This window comes from Pteronotus mesoamericanus, unplaced genomic scaffold (genome assembly GCF_021234165.1).
Source record: "Pteronotus mesoamericanus isolate MK-2021 breed Mesoamerican mustached bat unplaced genomic scaffold, CSHL_Meso_final contig_502, whole genome shotgun sequence".
Taxonomy (NCBI): domain Eukaryota; kingdom Metazoa; phylum Chordata; class Mammalia; order Chiroptera; family Mormoopidae; genus Pteronotus; species Pteronotus mesoamericanus.
This window is the reverse complement of record NW_026555187.1, coordinates 7,458,691-7,478,488: the sequence shown is the minus strand read 5'-3', so window position 1 is coordinate 7,478,488 and position 19,798 is coordinate 7,458,691. Positions and strand designations below refer to the sequence as shown.

Sequence of the window (19,798 nt, the reverse complement as noted above, 5' to 3'; positions counted from 1 at the left end):
TCTACAGTAGATTTATCTTTCTCTGTCTTATATAGTATTTGTGCTTAGGGCCCAGTGAGGTGCAAAATGGGATATGTTGGCTCTTGTTGTGATGGTCCCACTTAAGGCAGGTTGTATAGGAAGGTGTTTGGTCTGATGACAGTTTTTTCTGACCACACTGTATACATCTAACTACGATCAAAGAATATGACCCTTCTAAGACAAAGTCCTACGAGAGCAAAGGCAGACCATTTGGAAGAAATGCTGAAGGCAAAAGCATCTTAGTTCACCGAGGCAACAAGCTCACAATCCAGCATTGTGCCTCATCCATCTGTCATAAGACTGAAGTGAGTAAGTCAGAGTGGATGTGCGCTATAAAAAAATGCTGCAAGAAGTTCTTCTTCAGGTTGAAGGGAAATAATTTCAGAAGGAAAGTTATATTTCCAGGAAGGAATGAAGAGTACCATAAATTATGTCTAGATGGCTAACTACAAAAGACTATCTACCCACAAATACACACCACTGCTTAAAGGAAAAACAATCTTGTGGGGTTTAATAAATATAAATGTAACAGAGATGACATTGATAATGCAAAGGACCATAAAAGACAAGCGTGGGTAGAGAGAAGTTGTATATTATTGTAACTCCACAGAGGCTATGAAAAGATAAGGATGTTATGTCACAATCCCTAGACTAAAATTAAAAATAAAAAATAAAAAGATGCAAGGAAGTACAGTTTAAAAGGTAATGAGAAAATAGATTTCTAAAATAAAAAAAAGTTCAAATAAAGCTAAAAGAGACATGAAGAAGGAAACAAAGAAAAAAGATTAAAAGAACAAACAGAAACATGTGATAAAATAGTAGAGTAAATCAAACGATATCAATAACAACTTGAAAGGTTAATGAAACAAACATTCCAGTTAAAAGGCAGGGAATATCAAGTGGATTTAAAAAAAAAAAAAAAAAAGACGTTTCCTTTAAGAGAGACAGGTAAGTTGAAAGTAAGCCTAACACTATATTGGTAACTTTCATTCAATACCAGCATACTGGTTTTGGAAAAGTCTAAATAAATTTTGAATGCCAGTCCCTTTTCACACACCTTAAAACCAAAAAAAAAAAAAAAAAATCATCTGTAGTGTTTTCTCTAATAAAATATACCTGTTAATATGTTCAGTGACCCTATTCTTTATAATACATTTTATCAGCTTAAAAATATTTCACTTATTCGAAGAAGACAATGCCATCTCTCACATAAACAGAATTCTGAAACATTTTTATTAGACCAAGAGCTCCTCAAATGTAGGGAACTGTTTTAGTTTTCCAAATGTTAGCATCAAGGTACACCAACCATAAATAACTACTGAACAAATGTTTCAATGGGTGCACTGGCACGTGTGAACAATTAAATACTTACCAGTCGAAGCCTCTGTGAACTCTGAGGGAGGACGAGACTCTTCAACTAAACACCCAGACTGTGTTAAACCAGGTCCAGAAGATTTCTTGGGAGGGAAGTTTAGAATAAAAAAGTATTAAATCTTATTAATTACAGGATTACTAGTATCTTTATAAAGATCTGAGTGAGCATTACAGATTCCCTAGAAATCTAATGTTAAACCAGTCAATCAATGAGGCGAAAAGTCTCAAAAGTACAGGGGAATTTAACTAAAAAATATTCACTCTAACTGCGTCCTAAATATCCTAGCAAACAATATTTAGTTCAAACGATAAGGCAACAAAAATGTGTTGCCTTATCGTCTGAAGTCCAGAAACTACGCTAAGTGCAATCATTAAAGAGGAAATTCTCCAAACAGAAAGCGTTAGGTAATTACTAATCAAACAAGAAAAGATATCAATAGCAAGGACAGGAAAACCACGAATGGCTCGGATAGAAAGCACACCCATATCAATGTGGAAGCCATTTCTCAATCATGGTGCACGTCCAAACAATCAAAGTTCTGTTAAGAAACAATTATGATTGGTTCTGTCAGATTAGAAGTGACTCTGAGACAAAAATGAACCTACTGGTCCCTGAAGAATCTTTAATTGACCATCAAACATTTATACCAGTCCAGATAAAATCATTAGGACACGTGCTCAATCAATGCGCCGGGGAGGGCACAGAAAAAAAGGGTCTCCACTCAACAGCGTCAGGTGTCTCTTTTCACCGGAAGAAACGGGAACGTGCTGTGCCAAACCCAAACCAACGGTATGAAGCGGGAAGGCTCCGGAGAGAACTAGCTCCTTGTTCACATCTGCGTGAGGGTCAAGGTCAGGCAACAGCATCATTTAATCCTCGGTGGTCTTTCCTTGTCTTGACAAGCGTGGGAGAGGCATGAGCAACAAAAGCCCCGGCAGCGCCGGGAGGCGAGCCACACTGCGCCCGCCCCGGAGCCCGCCCCGAGCCCCCGGCGGCAGGTGGCAGGCGGCAGGCGCCCTCCTCCCGCAGCAGCTTCCGCGGGCCCTCACCTCTCCACCACCGCCCTGCAAGCAGGGACCACACGGCTGCTTCTTTCCACAGAGCCTTTTCCAAAAAGCTTTTAATCAAAACCCTAACAACCAATCGGACAACTAACATCACCAATGAACAAGTAGGTAACACACACACGCACGCGTGTGCGGCGCCAGGCTTAAAACCGCCGGGCCAGGAAACGAAAGCTTCGTCGTCCCGGGCTCCCAGGAAGGGAATTACCTCAGCAAGGTCTGCGAGAGAAGCGTCGGCCCCCGCCGGGGGAGGGGTGGCGACCGCGAAGGGCTGCCGAGCGGCGGCGGCCGTAGCGAGGCTGCCCTCCCGGCTGCTCTGCGAAGGTCGCCGCGGGCGCCCGGGCCCCTGCGCCGGGGCCGCCGGCTGCGGGCGCTCGCCGAGACGTTCCTTGCTGGCTGTGCACACAAAAACAAAACCACGGGCACGAGCGCTTTGGTTTTTTAGTGTCATTTTACAATCTGTGTATCATCAAATGTAGTACAATTTTTAATTCAAAAAAGGCAGGAGAACATGACTACTAAAAAGGTCATACAAATTTAATTAGAGCTAAGTTTTTTCAGACTTTAAAATGAGGAAAGATGCTAAAATACATTTGCCTTGGTGATACAGTATCTCATTGTTTTTAAATCTACATTGACACTTACCCTTTTGGACATTTCCAAGGGTATGGTTATGCTCTAATGCTGGTCCTGCTTTGACCGCGTACCATTTTGTGAAAAGCACAGCCACAATGTGACCAACCAAGCTTTTTAGCTGCTCAAAAGAATTTTACTCCTTGCAGAGTTATAATAATCATGTTGGTAAAATATTTTAAAACCCAGGTAAATACTGGAAAGTAGATCGGTTACAAGCTGCAAATACAAATGAGCCCATCAGCGGGGGTCGGGCACGAACAGGCAGTCTCGAGGGGCCGCGCACTGCACGCGCGGAGGCGCAGGAATGGACCGGGCCACGGTTCCAGAACCCAAAACAAGGTCACCCGGATCCTCACTTAGGGCGCAGAGCACTAGAGCGGTGATTATGATGATTACAGAGAGACCACGGTTTGTCTAATTCTGTTTCAAATGCTTTGTGATTGGAAAATCAAAGGTGACAGAAAAAAAAATAACCAAATGAATTGTAGTCTAAAAGTTATGATAAAGAATATTACAGCCTATTAAGATGTCAGATTAGTATATATCTGTTTGTAATACCAGGTATAAGTGATTGGTATTCATATGAATGCCTGCCAAACTTAGTAATAACCCTCTGAAAATCAAGTTTGTATGCTCAAATTTGCCATATACCCTGTTCTAAAGATGTAATGAGCTAACCATGTGACCATGTGGAAAAGTAGGTACATAAATGTTTGATATCAGGTTTTTTTAAGAGAAACCAGAAATGCAGGTTTTTGCATAAAATGTCCCCCTTAAAAATACTAAGCAAACAACTAGAACAGGAACAGAGTCCCAGAAATGGAGATCACAGGGAGGGTCGTCAGCAGGGAGGGTGTAGGGGGAGAGTGGGGGAAAAGGCACAGGGAATAAGCAGCATGATTGGTAGGTACAAAGTAGACAGAGGGAGGTTAAGAATTGTATAGGAAATGGAGAAGCCAAAGAACTTATATGTACGACCCATGGACGTGAACTGGGGGTTGGAGAGAATGCTGGAAGGAGGGGAGATGCAGGGTGGAGGGGGATAGAAGTGAGAAAAAATTGGGACAACTGTAATAGCATAATCAATAAAATATACTTAAAAAAAATACAACTCTGGGCCCTGGCTGGTTAGCTCAGTTAGAGTGTCCTCCCCATACACCACGGGTGTGGGTTTGATCCCAGGTCAGGGCCCACACAAGAATCAACCAGTGGGCCCTGGCCAGGTGGCTCAAGGGGCTGGAGCATCACCCCACTCATCTAAAGGCTGCGGGTTCAATCCCCCGCCAGGGTGCGTACAGGAGGCAACTGATTGATGTTTCTCTGTCTCACATCAATGTTTCTCTGTCTCTCCCTCTTCCTCTCTCTCTAAAATCAATAAACATATCTTTGGGTGAGGATTAAACAAAAAGGAATCAACCAACAGCTCTGGATAGGTCAATCGGGTGGTTAGAGCATCATCCCGATAAGCCAAGGTTACAGGTTTGATCCACTGTCAGGGCACATAAAAGAATCAACCAATGAATGCATCAGTAAGTAGAACAACAAACTGACATCTCTTTCTCTCTAATCAATAAATAAAAATTTAAAAAAATAAAATAAAAGAACCAACCAATGAATAAGTGGAACAGCAAACCTATGCCTCTCTCTCTTCCTCTAAAATCAATCAATAAAATAAAAATACAACGCTGTTCAGAAAGACTGCTTTTGCACTGTGGAACTAAATCTTTTTGTATCTGAGGCTCGTCTGAATAAATACAGAAGTCCAAATTGACTGAATCTTTTTTACTCACTCGAGTCTGTTTTCTCAAATTCTCCCTCTGCCTCTGAGAATTCTGGAGAGGCAGTAGTTTTTTCCTTTTCCTTTATGGATTGAAAAGCCGACTGGAAGGCAGATATTCGCTCTCTTAAAGAATTAACATTTCGATGCAGTACAGGGCTGCCCTGTTAAAATACAGACAAAGAGGATATTATATTAAATCAAATCAAACATAGTTTCTGTGTCCTAGGCCTAAAACCACTGAATCTAAAACTAAGTACAAAGGCTTCTGGAAGACCAGAGGTAATAAAATAGTTCCAGAGAGCCTCTTCGCCCTGAAAGCACACACATTCAGTATGAATATTCGATGTGCTGCCAGCACCTGAGTTTCTCCCTCTGAGACCTGAATGAGGAGGAAGAGCTGTGTGGTATGTATACATGTGTAGCTACAGGCTGGTCAATAATGATACTAACAAGTCTATGGACCAGACAAGAGAAGTCTAGAGTAGCTAGAAAATGCTTTAAAAAGGCTCCCAGACAAAACACACTTCCAATTATTTGAGGGTTTAACAACTCTTTACAATATCTGTCAAAAATCACCTGCATGATGGCTCTGCCACATGTCTCACAGTCCTAGTTTAATCCAGGCTGGTCTCATTACTCACCTTCCTTCACACACACCCTCTGCCTAGGAGGCCAGGACCACACACAGATGCCCCCTAGCAGCTCAGGTACGCACCTCGCCTTTACCAGCATCTCTGGCTCTGCCCAGCAAACTTTTTCCTCATTTCGTGGGACCCTCCTTAGAGCTGAAAGCCAACCGTTCATTTCAAACACCAAGCAAAATGGTTACATGGTGCAAACACAGGAGCTCTCTGCACATTCAGGTAACAGGGTTTCAGCCAAAGACTCACAAAATAAAACTGATATAAGCAGGGATAGAAGTGCCAGAAAGATGCAAGTCATGTACAATTTAAGAGTTGTGTTTAGCCATAAAACAAATGACTGAATAAGTTCTCTACCCAAGATCTCTTTTTTCCCCTTTATTATTTAGGCTACAAACATATTTTCACTGCTTTGAAGCTTGTGGCAATGAACAAATTTATACCATCAGGCAAACGTTAAAGTAACAATATGCCTCTCTTTAAGCTACTGTATGGAGGAAAATCACTTAAAATTTTGAAGCCATGCTTGACGGTAAATCTGCTCCCACATTTGATTCTATTCCCAGTTATGTGCATTCACAAAGCAAACTGTTACACAGTAACAGAACGTTAGAAAGTTCCAGTACGAGTGGTGACTTAACCTTCGTGAAAGGAATAGCACATAGCCCTCAGTATAAGCTGGTGCTCAGCCCTTATCTCTGTGAGACATAGAGAAAGGAAGGGGTTATCCCAAAGTCCTAAATTTTCCTCAAATATGCTTTTTTTGGTACTCATATTTGGGTGTGGTAGGGGTAGGTTCAGTATCCCAGGAATTTGGAGCCCTTTGACATGGTGCTTAAAACAAATTTTAGGTTCCCCAAGTCAAAACTGTTTTTTCCTGATCGAGAATAGCAATACAGAGTAAATGAAACATTCCAAATGTACTGTTTTGGTGCTTTTGTCTTATGAATTGTGCAAGTCAACAACATTCTACCACATACCAGGAACCGTCCCAGGGGCTCAAGGATGGAGGGGGTTGATTACATTCTAGAGTAAAAGTCTGAAAACACATTAATATAATTTCAGGGACAAGATGTGCTATTGAGAAGATAAAAAAGGAATGGCGATTCAGTAACTAAAAGGGCTTCTACCTGAAGAAATATCAGAGTTCAAACCAAAACAATGAGAAAGTGGTAGTGGCCCTGACTGGTGTGGCTCACTGGGCTGGGCGTCACCCCACCAACTGAGAGTCGCCGGTCCCATTCCCGGGGCTGGGGACAAAGGAGACGAAACCGACTGATGTTTCTCCTGCACATCGATGTTTGTCTCCCTTCCCCTCTCTCTAAAAATAAAATCTTTCTTTAAAAAAAAAGTGCTAGTGAAGGGAAGACAGGAGGGGAGGGAGGGGTTTGGCAGGAACAGGCAGGGGGAAACAGGAAGCAACGGACAGGCCAGGAGTGCCCAGGCGTGAGGAGCCGGGGCGGTGAGGCCGGGGCGGTGGGCAAGGCTCAGCCGAGGGCGGGGATGGAGGCTCCCCGAGGGGTTTGGTTTAATTCAAGTTGTGCCAGGAAGCCACGGGAAGCAGAGTGAATGTTCTGACTTACGCTTTAAATGCATCTCTCTGCCCTGTGAGATGGTGGACAAATTAGGGAAAGAGGGGCGTAGGGCACTTAGAGTGAATCAGCTACTATGAGGCAAGGGGTCGGTGATCTCAGTGGGAATCACATGATGGCGGTGGCAAGGGACTGCGGGGACATGCCGAGCCTCACACAGGCTTCCGATACGTAATGACTGGCTCCATGTGGAAGGCAAGGGAGAAAGGAACCAAGGACGACTGATGGGTAATTGGACTGAGCAACTGAGAAATGGCAGCACGTAGTGCGGCGGGGGCGGGGCGGGGGGAGCGGACTGGAGAACGTGATGAGGAGTGAAAACCTGCAACGTGGCTGTGACGTGACGCTTGAGACGCTCGTTTGAAAAAGCCCGAGCAGAGATGCTGAACAGGCCCTTTCTGGACGCCTGGGGTCCCGGGGAGCTTCGGGCCAGCGTCTGACATTTTGGAGTCATGAGTCTGTAGGTGACGTTCAAAGCCGTGGAAAAGATTAAACTGTCTGAGGAAAGCAAAGAAAAGGGGGCAGAGGAAAGCCCTGGGACAATTAAGTATTTTTGAGGGAAAAACTAAAAAGGAGGTGGAATCAGCGAACTAAACCCAGAAGGACTGAGCAGCGACCCCGGTGGAAGTCCAGGAACCACGCGAAAGGAAGGCTTCCGCGGAGGAGTGGCTGAACATACCAAAGACTGAGGGCCCGGGAGAAATAACGGAGGGAAGGCGGAGCAAGACACAGATTTAGATTTTGCCTTTGTCTTGGCCATTTGGGATGAATGATGACAAGCACATTCCCAATGGAGTGGTAACAACAAAAGTCTAACCGGAGTGGCTAACAGCACGGGAGGGGATAGGAGGGAAGGAAGTGGAACGAGACAAGAGAGACAAATTGTTAAAGGGTTTCACTGGATGAACTGACACAGAAACAGGACACCACGGAGGACTAAGAGTTAGATACTATTGTTTTCTGTGCTAATATAAAATGACCTCCCCCCACCAAAGGAGCATAAGATAATTGCAGAAGAAAAAACAGCTCAGAATAGTATATATGGTTATAATAACAGAAACATTTGTATATTGATGCAACCAATGTATTGGGAAGTTATAGAGTGTGGGAAGCATGCAAGTGTGTGAATGACAATAACTATGAGGAATAAAGAGGACTCATTTCCATTTTCCATGGTGGGAAGCCAACAGCTAATGCCTCAAAACTGACAGATTAAAAAGTAGGAATTAAGCAAGATATAAAAGAATTCAGTAAAGTTGCAGAATACAAAATTAACACACAAAAATCTGTTACATTTCTATATATTAACAACAAACTATCTGAAAGAGAAATTAAGGAAACACTCTCATTTACAATTGCATCAAAAAGAGTAAAATATCTAGGAACAAATTTAACCAAGCAGGTGGAAGACCTGTACACTAAAAATTTTAAGAAATTGATGAAGATACCTATAAAGGGAAAGATACTGTGTGCCCATGGATTGAAAGAATTTATATTGCTAAAATGTCCATAGTACAAAAAGCAATCTATGGATTCAATACAATCCCTACCAAAATTCCAATAACATTCACCACAGAAGTAGAACAACCATAAAAATTTTCATGAAACTGTAAGACACTGAATAGCCAAAGTAATCTTGGGAGAGAAGAAAGCTGGAGGCATTATACTCTCTACTTCAACCTATATTACAGAGCTATAATAATTAAAACAGTACAGCATTGGCATATAGACACAAAGATCAATAAAACAAGAATAGAGACCCCAGAAACAAACCCATGTATATAGGGTCAATTAATTTATGACAATGAAGCAAAGAACACACAAAGGAAAAAGGACAATCTCTTCAATAAAAGATGTTAAAAATCTGGACAGCCATATGCAAAAGCATGAAATTGGACCACAACCTTCCACCATATACAAAAATTAACTCAAAATGAATTAAAAGACTTGAATGTAAAACCTGAAACCATAAAACCCCTAGAAGTAAATACAAGCGGTAAGCTCCTTGACATTATTCTTGGCAGACTTCTTTGATTTGGCAACAAAATTAAAAAAAAAATAAAAATGAACAAGTGGGACTAATCAAACTAAAAAGGTTCCACACAGCAAAGAAAACAATCAACAAAATGAAAAGGCAACCTACCACATGGGAGAAAATATTTGCAAACCCTCTATCTGATAACAGGTTAATATCCAAAATACATAAAGAACTCTTATAACCCAATTGCAAGAGAAAAATACAATTTAAAAATGGGCAGAAGAGCTCACTAAATACTTTTCCAAAGAAAATAAACAGATAGCCATCAGGTACATGAAAAGGTGCTCAACATCATTAATGATTAGGCTATCTGAGGAAAGCAAAGAAAATGTTCAGTTTAATCATTGACCAGGGAAATGAAAATCAAAACCACAAGAGATATTACCTCACACCTGCCAATTTCTTATCAAAAAAACAAGTGTTGGTGAGGATGTGGGGAAGAGGGAATAACCATCATGCACTTTTGTTGAAATGGCTAACTGGTACAGCAATTATGGAAAAAATATGCAGTTTCCTCAAAAAATTAAAAATTAAGCTATCATATGATCCAGCAATTCCACTTTTGGGTGTAGCCAAAGCAAACAAAAACACTAATTCGAAAAGACACATACACCTGCACCCCTATGTTCACTGCAGCATTATTTACAATAGCTAAATATGTAAACAACCTACACACACACACACACACACACACACACACACACACAGTGGATTGTTACTCAGCCACAAAAACGAATGCAACCTTACCATTTGGGACAACGAAGATGGACCCAGAGAGTACTATGTTAAATGAAATGAGGCAGAAGAACAAACACCATATGATTTCACTTATATTTGGAATTAAAGCAAACAAAGAAAATAACCAAAACAGAAACAAACTCCTGGAAAACGAGGGTCAAACTGATGGTTGCCAGAGGGAAAGGGGTTTGGCAGAAGGGTAAAAAAGGTAAAGAGTTAAGAGATGCAAATTTTCAGTTATAAGTAAGTTACGGGGATTTAATGTACAGAAAAGAGGATAATAACTTTGTACGGTGTCAGGTGGTTACTAGGCATCATGGTGATCACATCATTAGGTAAATAAAAGTTGCATAACTAGGTCATAACCTGAATTTAATATGATATTGTATTTGAACTATTTTTTAAGTTTTTAAAAAAGCAGACCACATAAAGGATAGGGAGTCAAAATATGTGTTGATTGACTAAATGAACAGGACTCTTCAGTTCTGTAAGCTAAAATACAATGGAGCAATGCCTTCAAAATTTTGATGGAAAATATGACCAACCCAGATTTCCGTTATACCAAGACAATCCATAACTCCATTTGCTCGTACAATAAACTTTGCCAGATGTGCAAAGGCTCCAGAAAAATGAGGTAGTAGACCAAAAAAAGAGAAAAATATAGATCAAGGAAATGGAATCCAAATTGGAGAGGAAAAGAGAATTACTGTGGATAGTGAAAGAAGTCACTATGACAGCTATCAACAAATCCAGTGGCAACAAGCCAACATAAGGAAGAAGACAGCAGACACCAGGAAAAGAATAGACGCCTAAGGTTTACAACTCTTGTCAGAGTTTGGGGATGGGATTATATGATAAATTAAAAGACTAAAAAAAAAAATACACAAAATTATTTACTATAGGAATAACAAAAGTTGTGCAAGAAAGGAAGATGACCATCATATACTACAAAGCAGCTTGTAAAAAATGTGTACGTGGTTAAATATGCACGCTAAACCCTAATTTAAACAAAAATTGTAATGACTATTAGAAGGGGAAAGTGTTGGGAAAGCTGTGGCTAGAAGATGTGAGAAAGCAAAATCCTCATTTTTCCCAGAAATGACAACAGTAGGACTAAAGTACATCCTACAGTTATCAGTGCTTCGTATCTACTAATTTATCCACCCTCCTAAAACCCTTGTTATTATCACCACCCCTATTTTATACATCAGGAAACATAACTTGCCAAAAGTCACAATTAATAACAAGGCCAAGAACAAAACCCCAGCAATACAGCTCCACTGTCCGTACTCGTCTCTACTCTTACCCCAGTTCTCAGAAGTCTTCACCCTTAAAAAGTACTGCGAACCCCAAAGACTTAGTTTATGTTGGCTGTAACTATCCAGAGTATTTTAATAGCCTTTTCAGAATTGTAGACATTCTTCTTTAATAGAATACAAAACATAACAAGGATTTCATTAAGGTTAGTTGCAATGTCAAATATGAAATCTTATAAATGAACTTCTCATGTTCTCTTATGTTAAAACCCATGGGTCTTGCAATTTGAAGGTACATTTTGCATATACTGGCCATATGAAAAGTATGCGTTCACTCAGCAATGCAGATCTCCCAAATGTTGACACATTTTATTATGCAATAACAAAACACCACATTCATTAGTGTTCCCACTAATCTATCAAAAAGGTCTAGCGTTATCAAGCTAATGGCAGTGAATTTTTTCCAAAATTCTAATTTCCTCTTGAAAACTCAAATTTTTTCATTGGTAAGAAATATCTGTTTTTCTTTGAAGTAGCACATTCATTTTTGAGGAAGCGTCAGCCACATTCCCAAGTGTGGCTAACCATGTCTGTCAGTCACTTTCAAGGAAAAATTATGTTCCAAGAACAAAAGTGGTTAGTTCAGCTCACAGCTGAAACAGTTATACACAATTTTTCTCCATCTTCTGTACGTACTTTAGAAGAACTTCATGCATACTTCCCATTTCATCCTATAATACCCACCACTGAAAATTAACAAAATTTATAATTTTTATTGCTTCATCAAGGATTTTAAGTGAAACTGGCATTATTATTTCTTGTGAATCCTTGTCAGTGACGTATAAAATGACAGCTTGATGCCAACAGTCACCTGCCACTACTCTTGCACCAGGAACCAAAAAACCTCAAGACTGAAAAAAAGGCAAATAGCATCTCCAGCCTATTACAGAAATCAGTCTTCCCTCTTCAGCGTAACTCAGGGATCCCCAGCGAGCTGCAGACAGATAACCTCTAAGAGCCACTGCACTGCACTATACAGCCTCACGCGTACACGCTGCCTAAAACTGAACAGCAAGGAAGTGGCAACGTGGACGAGGGCCGGGAGAATCAAGATGGCGGAGGAGTGAGTGGAAGTCACACTGACCTCCTCCCAGGACCAGCCTGGAATTACAACTCAATTGTGGAGAAATCACTTGGAACAAACAACTGAAAAATGGCAAGACAGGAGCCTTGTAACCTTGGAGACAGAAGAATCGGCTTTAGAGCAATCTAATTGGTAAGGAGTGCGGGAGAGACTCGAGAAGGCAGGCGGAGCGCCCACGGGAGGCAGCTCCAGAAGGATCTTGAAGCGGCCAGCTGGATACCCCTGAGAAGAGCAGGGTCTAGCCAAAAGTGGGGATCTCTAGCCTATAGCACCAGAGCCCAAACAGTACACAGAAAACAGCCAGCTGTGAAAAGCGGCAGGGTTGCTCTCTGCCAGAGACAGGTGGCTGGAGATGCAAAGAACTGTTTAAAGGGCAATGCATAAATTTTTATTTGCAGCCACTTACCCTGGTATCTGGCCAAGGCGGAGGCAGAGTGGGCTGGAGCCACCTGAGGAGAGACTGGTGAAGGAGGCTTTTAGGGGGAGAATGCAGAGAGTAGCCGTGGGGATCCCAGTGCGGACTCCTCCCCCATACACAGCAGCATGAGAGGACCCAATAACCTTGCCCCCAGGAGGGACTCCGCCACCCTGAGCTGTCTAAGGCAGCCTGCTGAGTGCAAAGTGACTAGGTTAACAGCTGAAGGAGACAGCCACAGACAGTAGATTCTTGAAAGTCTCAAATAGACTGCCCAAGGTCAGAGAGGGACAACATCTGACATCATCAGAGGCAGATCCAGAAAGAAAAAACAGTGGTCTCCTACCATAGAAGTTCACACCACAAAGTCAGGAAATCAAGACAATCAACTTAAGAAGCAAAAACAAAAAAGAAGAGTCTCACAATAATGGGAATAAAAAGAAATACCCCCCACTTGAAGGGAAAGGAGAAATCCCCACAAAGACAACTACATAAAATAGAGGCAAGTAAACTAGCAGATACTGAGTTCCAAACAACGGTTCTAAAGAAGCTCAATGAGCTCAGTGAGTTCAGAGAGAATCACAAAAAACTACAGGGAAACGAGGAACTTACTGCAAACTATATCAACATGAAAAAGGACACAGAAACTACCAATAAGAGACAAGAGGAAATAAAGAATACCATTTCTGAATTTAAGAACACTGCAGAAGGAATCAAAAGCAGGCTAGATGAAGCAGAGGATCGAATCAGCGAGCTGGAGAACAAGGTAGAAAAAAGCTCCCAGAAAGAGCAAGAAAATGAAAAAAGACTCAGAAATAATGAAGAGGCATTGAGGGTAATAATATCCGTATAATAGGGATACCAGAAGAAAAAGAGGAGGAGGAAGGGATAGAAAACCTGTTTGAAAAAGTAATGATGGAAAACTTCCCTCGTTGGAGGAGAGAAAAAGTCACACAAGTCCAGGAAGCACAGGGGGTCCCATTCCAGAGTAACCCAAAAAGGCCCAGTCTAAGACACATCATCATTAAAGTGGCAAATAGCAAAGACAAACAGAATCCTAAAGGCAGCAAGGAAGAAACAGGTAGTAACATATAAGGGAGTCCCGATACAGCTAGCAGCTGACTTCTCAACAGAAACACTGCCAGCCAGAAGGGAATGGCAAGAAATATTCCAAGTAATGAAAAGCAAAGGCCTGGAGCCAAGACTGCTCTACCCAGCAAGGCTCTCAATTAAAATGGAAGGTGAAATAAGGAGTTTCCCAGACAAAAGAAGGCTAAAAGAATACACCTCCACCAAACCAGCACTGCAAAATATGCTAAAGGGACTGCTTTAAGATGAAGGAAAACAGTCTGTGAGTACCCAGTTCCTTTCACAGTCACCAATACTTGATATTACCAGTATTTTTTAATACGTATTAATCTGATTGTGACAATAATGTGTTATTTCAATTTTCCTTTATTATTCGTTGAAACTAAACCTGTTTTTGTATATTTCTTGCCTATTTCTATTATTTTTTAAAAAGCTTTAAATGACTTTTTGGTATTCTTTATCTATTTCTTGATTAAAGGTTTGTAGAATTTTTTTCCCTTAAAAAAAAAAAAAAAAAACCCACACAAAAAAAGAACCAAACCAACCATTACCCCGTTTTTAGATGTGTTGCAAATACTTTCCTGTTCTATTACTTGTCCTTCAACTTTTTTTATATGTATATTACTGTACAGTCTTAAATGTTTAATATAGTCATATTGTCAATATTTTACTTTGTAACTTCTGGGTTTGAATATTTTACTTCAGGGGAACAAAAATATTATTTTGTATTTTCTCCTAAAACTCCATAGATTCTACATATTGATTTTTAACTCACCTGAATAACTCTTGTATAATGTGTGAAAGAGGGCTCTATATTTGTTTTATTTCAATCAATAGTGGTCCTAATTTGTTAAATAAGCCCTATTTTACCCATTGATTTGAAATATCATTTTAATCATATATTACATTGTTGGACAGGTATATATGATTGTCTCTAGAATGCTCATTATATTTCATTGATCTACTTGATTATTTCTGTGCTGGTGTCATGTTGGTTTAATTGCTGAGACTTTATAATGGTTTTAAATTTTTTAATATTTTATAATTAACTTTGACATTTAAAAAAATAAATAAAGTCAATCTGCATGAAAGAAAGGAAGGAAGGAAAGAAGGAAGGGAGAAAGAAAGAGGGGAGGGAATCTGGAACTCCTACCTTTTGCGGCAACATGGATGGAACTGGAGAACATTAAGCTAAGTGAAATAAGCCCATTGATGAAAGACAAATACCATATGATCTCACCTATAAGTGGAGTCTATTCAACAAAATAAACAAACAAACAAAATAAACCACAGGCATGGAAATATGGAGCAGACTGAAAGTGACCAGAGGGGATGGGGAAAGAGGACAATGGTAGAAAGAAGGGGAAGAAACTGGACAAGGAGTGTGTATGGATGGCCCATGGACATGGACAACAGAGTGGGAATTGACTGTGGGAGCGGGGGGGCAGTGGGGGCAGGGGGGCGGGGAATAGGATGGGTGGATGGGGGTAAACGGGGAAGAGTTGAGACAGCTGTAATAGAATAAACATTATTTATAAATATAACTAATAAAATAAAATACGAAGGCCAATGCCATAAGAGTGAAAAGCAGTTGTCCTTCAAAAGGGATAAACTGAGGACTATGTCTTTCAAAGCAAGACTTATACGACTATTTGACTTTTTAGGAGCCTGTATTATTCTACTAAAAATCTGCAAAGCTATGTAAATAGTTCCCCATCAGCAGACAAATAGTTTGCTCCCTTCCACAAGGTTATACCAAATACATTTTGTCCTGGGGGAGCTCTTGCCCTGTATGCCAATATATAGTAATCGCAAAAAATTACACACTTAGAGATAAGATATTAAAAGAGGTTGCAGAATGCTGTCTCACTTCACTACAGAAAAACAGGCATTTAACTAGAAAAAAAATTGCAAAAATAAAATGGAAAGCTCCTCTAGTAAGCCATTTTTATCCAGAATTTTATAACTTTTAATACAGCAGTGGGCAAAAGTAGGTTTGCACTTATGAGTATGCAAACCACAGACTTTATTCTTGTATTATTATTTATTAATTACTGTATTATTTTCCATGTGTACAACTGGATATACATCATCATTTCTGTTCACTGCACACTCTGATATAGAAAAAAATACCATCTCTCCAGGTCCAAATCAGGAAGGTAGGAACCCTTTACAAAAGCTTTGTAACAGAGCAAAACATTCTCCCTAAAAGATTTCATGATAGAACTTAAAAGAAAATCATACCGGAAAAGGGAAATTCTGTGTCAAAGGAGACTTCTCTGCATTCTTTAAATTCTGCTGCTGAGCAATGAAACGAATAAGGTTGTTTGTCTCAGGAGAGCCCCGGACGCCAACTGCAGAGCGTCGTCTGGATTTTTTAAGGTAGGACAATGACTTTCCTAGAATAAAAACTCTCTTTTAAAACAAAGCCATCATCAGTAATCATGACCTGAAGATCAGTGATATACCAGCCTGAGAAAGACCATGATAAACACACGATACAGAAATCTAAATAGAGAATTTTAGGTAAAACTGTTCATACATGATCAGTTAGATAGGAACCTTTGATTTTGTCCATTGATTTATTCCATGATCTTGGAACAGTGTCTGATAAACAGAAGGTATTTATTAAATACAGTTGTGTGAAATGAATGCATGAACATATTTATAATAGTTACCATTCTCCATGGGCTGAAAGGAAATCTCTCCACCTAGCCACAGGTACACTCCTGTTTTCAATTCTTCAGGTTGTTTCTCTTAGACACCTGTCTAGTTTTGGCACACTACCTCAAATTCTGGCCACATGCCTAAGCACAAAAAATAGATCTAGACTGTTACAGGCCTAGGAGTGATGCTCTTGAGAAGAAAACATGGATTGGTGTGCCACTTTGGTCTTGTCTCAACCATGCATTAGTCTAGCGCCCGTTGACTTCCACACCCCCCGTTACCTTTCATTTCTAAATCTAATTCCTCCCCATATTTCTCCTCCATCTAAGTCAGACTTCACAGGTGAATTTCATTTCTACCACTTAATGATTAGTGTGAGCCCATTTTCTGTTTGTAATGTTGAAAGAGCAAACTTGAATCCTTCAACATAATATTTTCTTTTTTCTTTATCCTCACCAGAAGACACTCTTTTCATTGCATTTAAAGACAGAAAGGGAAAAAGAGAAACATCCATCAGCTGCCTCCCATACCTGCCTGGACTGGGAATCGAACCCGAAACCTAGGTGTGCACCCTGACCGGAATCAAACCCACCACCTTTTGGTTACAGAACGACACTCAAACCAAATGAGCCACACTGGCCAGGGCATAATGTTTTCTTAATTGCTCTTCAACTTTCTCTTATTTTTGCCATATGGGGCCATAAAATGTCTCACTATTTATAGTACACACACTCCTGTATCCGATGTGTTGGGTCAAAAAGTGATTTACACACATTCTTTTCCAGTTGGGACACAAAGCACAACTCTGGCTTAGAAACAGTATTATGCTTGGGGGCCTCGGTCTCCTGCTATGCTAGATGAACAGAGCGTGTTCACAGAAGTCTCTCTGATCAAGGAAGTTTGAAGGCTCAATCAATTTAGATGCAAAGTAGTACGATAAATAGGATAGGTGAACAAAATTAAGTTATATTAAAGTTCCATTTAGCTCTGGCTGGAGTGGCTCAGTGGATTAAGTGTCAGCCTGAGAACTGAAAGGTCACCGGTTTGATTCCGGGTCAAGGCACCTGCCTGGGTTGCAGGCGGGGTCGCCAGTTGGGGGCGTGCGGGAGGCAACTAATCAGTATCTCTCCCACATTGATGTTTCTCTCCTTCTTTCTCCCTCCCTTCCCCTCTCTGTAAAAATGAATATATACAAATCTTTTTAAAAAATAAACTTACATTTAAACTTCAAAAACACTGCAATAGAATGACAACTTCTCTTACCTGAAGAGTTCTTTACAAAGCTCTCAGGTGTAATTCCCAATTGCTCCACAGTTACTGTGGAAAAGTCCAAAGGTGATTTAAAATTATCTGGTGTACAAGGATTAGGAATGACTTCAGCTGCATGATTCTGAGGAGTTACAAGATTCTCATTTCCCAAAATGAGAGAGGCAGTTTCTGAAACAGACAACATGTTGAGGGGGCTAAGATCTTTATGAAGCCAGATACCAAAATTGTAAATTTCACGAAGAGACAACAGATCACACACATACCAGCATTAATAGCAGCCTCCTTGGTTTCAGAGGGTTCTCTGTCTTTTGAATTGCTATCCATCTAAAACAGAGAGAAGAGAACAAAGAAAAAGAACCCAATTCCCCAGATTAATGTGATTTAATGAAGATCCTCATTCAACACTGATTTTTAATACAATCTACACTAGTATGAAAATAGATGTCAAGAGTACTTTTGGAACTCAAATTAAATGGAGGAAACTGCTATTCAGCATGAAACAAAGCAATCCCCATACTATAAGCCAGGGATTTTCAACCGGTGTGCTGCAAGAATTTTTAGCACATGCAATACCTGACTACTTAGTCAGGGACACTGACCTCATTTCCCTTAGATTATCAAATTAAAAAAAAAAAAAAATTACACCAACACAACATCCATCCGGTATGAATGAATCAAAAACATAGCTATTTTTTGGTCACATCAGCAAAAAAATATATGTTTTGGTGTGCCGCAGAATTTTGATAATTACGTGTGCAATGAGATGAAAAAGGTTGAAAACTGCTATCAGCCATGGTTTTTCAATCTTAGCAAACACCTTTATCATCTGGGTACCCTGCTGAAGGCCAGCTTTGTGGATTCCCAGGAATTCTAACTCAGGCCCTAGGAATCGGCATTTTGAAAAGCACACGGGTGAACCAGCCCAGGGGGCAGGAGAACCACGGTCTCCGTGGGTCAGGCTAAAGAGAACACACTTCTGAGAAAGAGCACTGCTCTACTACACCTGGACTCCAAACCAGGGCCCTCGCCCCACCTCTCACTCCCGCAGCTCGGCTCTCCTCCCGCCTGGGTTTCTTCCGGACGCCCCGCAGCACCTGAGTGTCGTGGCTGTCCCGCCTTTTAGACCTTGGCTCTTCCGTCCTGAAGGGCTACTGGAGAGCCAGTGGCCGGGGGTGCTGCCTCGCCCCGAGCCGCCGACCCCGCGACCCCGCAGGCCGCGATACCTACACTTTAGCCGCCCACAGCCACCGCCCGCCGCCGGATTCAAATCCCCCGCCCCGCCTCCTCGGCATCCCGGCGTTAATCCACGAACTCTACGCCGCCACCACCCGCACGTGTCCGCACGCACCCCGAACCCACCCAGGCCTCTACCTCGCCGACCCAGGAACACGAGTAGCCTCGTGGGCTCAGAGAGAAGCGACCACTAGATGCGGGTGACTAACTCAGCTGAGAGAGCACCTGCTAACCTGTATCCGTGAGGACTATTTCTCGTGAGAGTCCTGCGGAGGAACCCTTTGGTTAGACCTTTGAATCCACCCCTCCGTTTTTTGATTGGATGCTGCAAACTTCGAAAAGACTCATTGGACCAATCCTGAGAGAAAGACGGACTGATTCTAACCCAATCAGCCATCTCCGACGGCAGCCGTTTCTTCTGTGGGTTGAGCGATGGGAGGGGTTACGGCGGGAGGTGCTGACTTCTGTGAATCACTTCTAGCGCTAGTTTCCTTAAACCCCGCCTCCGTATGCAGATGTGATCTACCTGGAGTTGGGTTTGCGCCTGCTCAGTAACGCTTTGAGACGCTGTTGGGGCTCCAGGTTCTGCTCTGATTGGCTGACAAACCTTCCCGTCTGCCAGACTGCAGCCTCTCGTTCCTCCCTCCACCTGGGCGGAGTTAGTATGAGCCCACCCAATACAGGGCGGTGATTGGCTGAGTTCTGGCCGGCGCTGCCTGTTCATTCGTGGAGCTAGAGTCACTCTGGGGAAGGTTGGGGGAAGGGCCCGAGGCTGGCTGAGGAGCTCAGGGGCGGGGTGGGCAGGAGGACCGGCCAACCCTGGGGTGTGGGACAGAGTGC

At 41.6% G+C, this 19,798-nt stretch overlaps 1 protein-coding gene across 1 annotated transcript in view; it reads right to left on the bottom strand.

The window, feature by feature from the left end:
- CDCA2 (cell division cycle associated 2) overlaps positions 1-18,049 on the bottom strand; it is a 46,976-nt gene extending 28,927 nt beyond the window's left edge. The window contains exons 1-6 of the mRNA XM_054578799.1: positions 17,989-18,049; positions 17,720-17,893; positions 16,034-16,188; positions 4,887-5,037; positions 2,669-2,856; positions 1,394-1,478 (exon numbers count right to left, since the gene is read on the bottom strand). Of these exons, the coding sequence (XP_054434774.1) occupies positions 1,394-1,478; positions 2,669-2,856; positions 4,887-5,037; positions 16,034-16,188; positions 17,720-17,893; positions 17,989-18,049 (814 nt within the window). The remainder of the gene's footprint in view (positions 1-1,393; positions 1,479-2,668; positions 2,857-4,886; positions 5,038-16,033; positions 16,189-17,719; positions 17,894-17,988) is intronic.
- Between the last annotated feature and the right edge of the window lie 1,749 nt (positions 18,050-19,798).